At 40.1% G+C, this 3,765-nt stretch overlaps 1 protein-coding gene across 1 annotated transcript; it reads right to left on the bottom strand.

Moving 5' to 3' along the window:
• Positions 1–424: 424 nt before the first annotated feature.
• LOC149954425 (uncharacterized) lies at positions 425–2,122 on the bottom strand. Its single transcript, XM_090169891.1, has one exon. It carries the CDS (start codon positions 2,120–2,122, stop codon positions 425–427), a length of 1,698 nt encoding a protein of 565 aa, XP_090026017.1.
• Between the last annotated feature and the right edge of the window lie 1,643 nt (positions 2,123–3,765).

Genomic DNA, 3,765 nt, shown 5'->3' with positions numbered 1-3,765 from the left:
GGGTCGGTTTCTCATCTATTAATACAAGAGGCACCCAAACTAGGCTGTCACTGGCGCCGGACTGACCCACTTAGGGATAAATTACGAGTTTTATAATATAACGGGGTTCAATAGTGTTCGTGAACTTGAGGTTGAATTAAAATGGCAATCGTACGCAACAATAGTAACTTTTATTTACAAATGGTTAAAAAGGATTATTTACATAATTAAAACGAATGACTGAAACAGGTCGATTGAAGAAACTGAATGATAAATTTACGGGTTACGTTTACTATTTATATATTTCATATGGTGCATAAAAAATATATCACGACAACTAATATTAGTTTATAAAATATGGTTTTTTGGCAGATATGGTTTTTGTTTAGTTTTGTCTCCAACATTCCGCCCACCTTGATTTATCAATTTAAAATATGATGCATTTTTAGTCTAATGGTAATTTGCAAAGTTTTACTACTGGTCTTTGGGTTTCTCGATCTTGGGTTTTAAGCGTGACTACCCGAACAATGTCGTCTGGACCAGGATGGAGTCGCAAGATACGTCCGAGCTTCCATTTTAACGGTGGGAGGTCTTCATCTTTTACCAGAACAAGGTCCCCGACTGCTAAATTCTCCTTAACTGTCGTCCACTTGGGTCGTTGCTGTAATCGAGCAAAGTATTCATTCCGCCAGCGTTTCCAAAAATGTTGAAGTAGTTGCTGGCTGATTTGCCATCGAGTAAGTCGGTTCGTTTGGACGGAAACAAGGTCTGGCTCCGGGATCGCCGTCAACGCATCTCCAATGATGAAATGTCCTGGAGTTAATGCCGTGAGATCGTTAGGATCGGTGCTTAGTGCTGTTAGAGGTCTGGAGTTGAGACATGCCTCAATCTGACACAAAAGCGTCTGCATCTCTTCATAAGTTAGATTGGTGGTTCCGACGACTCTGCGTAAATGATACTTCACTGATTTAACGCCTGCCTCCCATAGTCCTCCGAAGTGCGGCGCCCCTGGTGGATTGAACCGCCATGATATCCCTTCGTCCGCCATCCACCTCGCTACCTCGTCGTCGGTCGTAGTTTTCATGATTGATTTCAGGAATTCTTTCATTTCTCGATCGGTTCCGATAAAATTAGTTCCACAGTCGCTGAAGATTTCGCTGCTTTTTCCACGGCGAGCGACAAATCGTTTGAGAGCTGCTAGAAAGGCTTGTGACGTCAGATCGCTGACCAGCTCGAGATGAATTGCGCGAGTTGCAAAACAGGCAAAGACGGCAACGTACGCTTTGAACATTTTGCATCCACGTCCCTTGAGAACTCGTAACAGGAACGGCCCTGCGTAGTCAACGCCGCATCTCAGGAACGCTCTAGAAGGATTGACTCTTGCTTCAGGAAGATCCCCCATCATTTGCGTAGACAGTTTTGCTTGGAGTCGAACGCAGCGGATACATCTTCGAACATGATATCTGACAGCGTCTCGAATGCCGAAGATCCAATATCGTTTCTGGAGCGTAGTGATGAGTAGCTGAGGACCGCCATGTAGATTTCTGATATGAGTGTCGTTGATCAGTAGATCTGCTAATTTACTTCGACGAGGTAATATGATCGGGTGAGTTTGGTCCAATGGTAGATTTGCATGTTTCAGACGTCCTCCTACGCGGATGAGCCCGTTCGAATCGATGTATGGATTTAGTGGAAGAAGTTTGCTTTTGCTGTAAAACGCCTTGGTCTTCTTGAGTAGTTCGATCTCATTACCAAAGTATTCATATTGAGTTATTCTAATCCAGTGGTTCAATGCCAAGTCAATTTCTTCTTTTGATAGTGGTCCGCTACGTCTGGATTCTTTATTGGTACGAGTGTTGAAGCTGAAACGTATCATGTACGCAGTGACGTGCTTGAGCGTTCTTAGTGAAGATACCATCATTAAAAATGAATTATCGAGTTTTGAATGATTTACCGCTAATGTCTTGCTTTTCTCTTCTGTCTTGCATACTTCAGGTTCGATGGTTGTTGGTTTGATAATTAGATCAGACTCCTTCAACCATTGAGGTCCTTGCCACCAGAGTGTGTAATTCTTGAGCTCTTGTACAGAAATGCCTCGAGAAGCAAAACTGCGGGGTTCGATTCGCCAGGGACCTGATGCCATTTTGCGTTTGGTATTAGCTGTTGGACTGCGGAGACTCTGTTAGCAACGAATGTTGTCCACCGTTGCGGAGACGAAGAGAGCCATGCCAAGACGACGGTTGAGTCGGACCAAGCGTGGACGTCCTTGATATCGATTTTCAGCGCTTCTTGGACCAGAACGATCAACTTTGCCAAAAGTACAGCTCCGCATAGTTCCAATCTCGGTATGGTGACTTGTTTCATCGGAGCTACTTTAGTAGAGATGGACTAAATATGAACCATTTTTTCCAAGATGGCCGCCATAACCCCCCCCCCAAAAACACCCCCAAAATATTTTCCAAAAACCAAATTTTTGTCCTTGGAAAAATTTAAAAACATATTTTGGTTTTCAATCTCAAATTTCACCTTGAAGATGATCCTTGACCTCGACTCCTGACACCTGTCCACCACCCCTAAGCCTCGGTCTATCACCCCAACAAAAGTGGACACTATCGGACAAGGTCGGCCCGAGATATCGGCGGTAATATGTGACCCCACCAAATACTTACGCTTATTCACTTTTGGTGTCGTTTTTTTCGTTTTTTCGCCGTTTAAAATGCTAATTAGTTATTTGCGAGATGGGGAAACGAATTCTCGACTTTCGCTTTATATCCTTGGTAACTTTTGGCCCCCAACCAAAATACTTTAAACAACTAATAAACGAATCTAAAATGTCGATAAAAACTATTTCTATAAACGATAATTGTTTTTACATTTAAAAGTCAAAGGATATGTGTAAGCGTAAGACGTCTCAAAAATCGAGCTCTTTAAAGGTTAAAAAAATGAAGTTATTTATGGGGAAACCAGAAATTAAATGCAAATCTCCTACCGAGAACCCTTGTTATCACGAGGAACCATGTCGCAAACACGCGTTTGATTTTATAGATAGTTTTAAATTTAGTGTTAAATGCTGGGTTTGTCAAGCTTTATTTCTGGAACGAAGAGTTTTTAAGATGCATCTGATGAATCATTTACCATCTAGTTATTCTAATAAAACACTTCTTAATATTGATGTTTGCGATTGTCTTCATTCAAATCAACCGAAATACACAAGCGAAGAAGAAATATTAGACGACCAAATTATTGATTATTTGAACGAGTTTAACGTAAAAAATCAAGAATGGCTCGACGGGTTTGTTAATGATAATAGAACTCCAAAGAAAATTCATCGTAAAAAAAGACAATTGCTATTAAGTCCGAAGAAACTTTAAATTCAACAATAAAATCAAATGTTGTATTTCCACCGGACTTTGTCATGCCATCTGATGAGCAGATGGAAGCTATTATCTTTTTTCAAGAATATTGTAAAAATAATCAAATTTTAACTCTTAATCAAGTTGAAACGCCCATTGAGGTTTTGGAAAATCTTGAACAAACTTGTCAAATGATTGAAAATATGTGAATAAAGATGTTTTTCTAATAAATATATTGTTCTTATTTTCCCTACGTAAAAATAGATATTTTAACTCTTTCGTGTTAAGGTTTAGCGTGGTAGATCGGTAGCGTTGCATTATGTTAATCAAATAGTCTCAAGTTCAACTCCCAATACTTTCGATCTATCACGCTAAATCTTTTATTAATATAAAACGAGATGTCGCCCAACTAAAACTGTCATTATAAAGATGT

The sequence above is a fragment of the Leiobunum rupestre genome, chromosome 3 (assembly GCF_980474605.1).
Source record: "Leiobunum rupestre chromosome 3, qqLeiRupe1.1.hap1, whole genome shotgun sequence".
NCBI classification, from domain to species: Eukaryota; Metazoa; Arthropoda; class Arachnida; order Opiliones; family Sclerosomatidae; genus Leiobunum; species Leiobunum rupestre.
Note: the sequence above shows the minus strand (reverse complement) of the source record. Positions and strands in the feature narration are given on the sequence as shown.

Excerpts from the sequence above, each read along its gene's own strand:
- LOC149954425 (XM_090169891.1), bottom strand. The coding sequence starts at position 2,122 with ATGGCATCAGGTCCCTGGCGAATCGAACCCCGCAGTTTTGCTTCTCGA.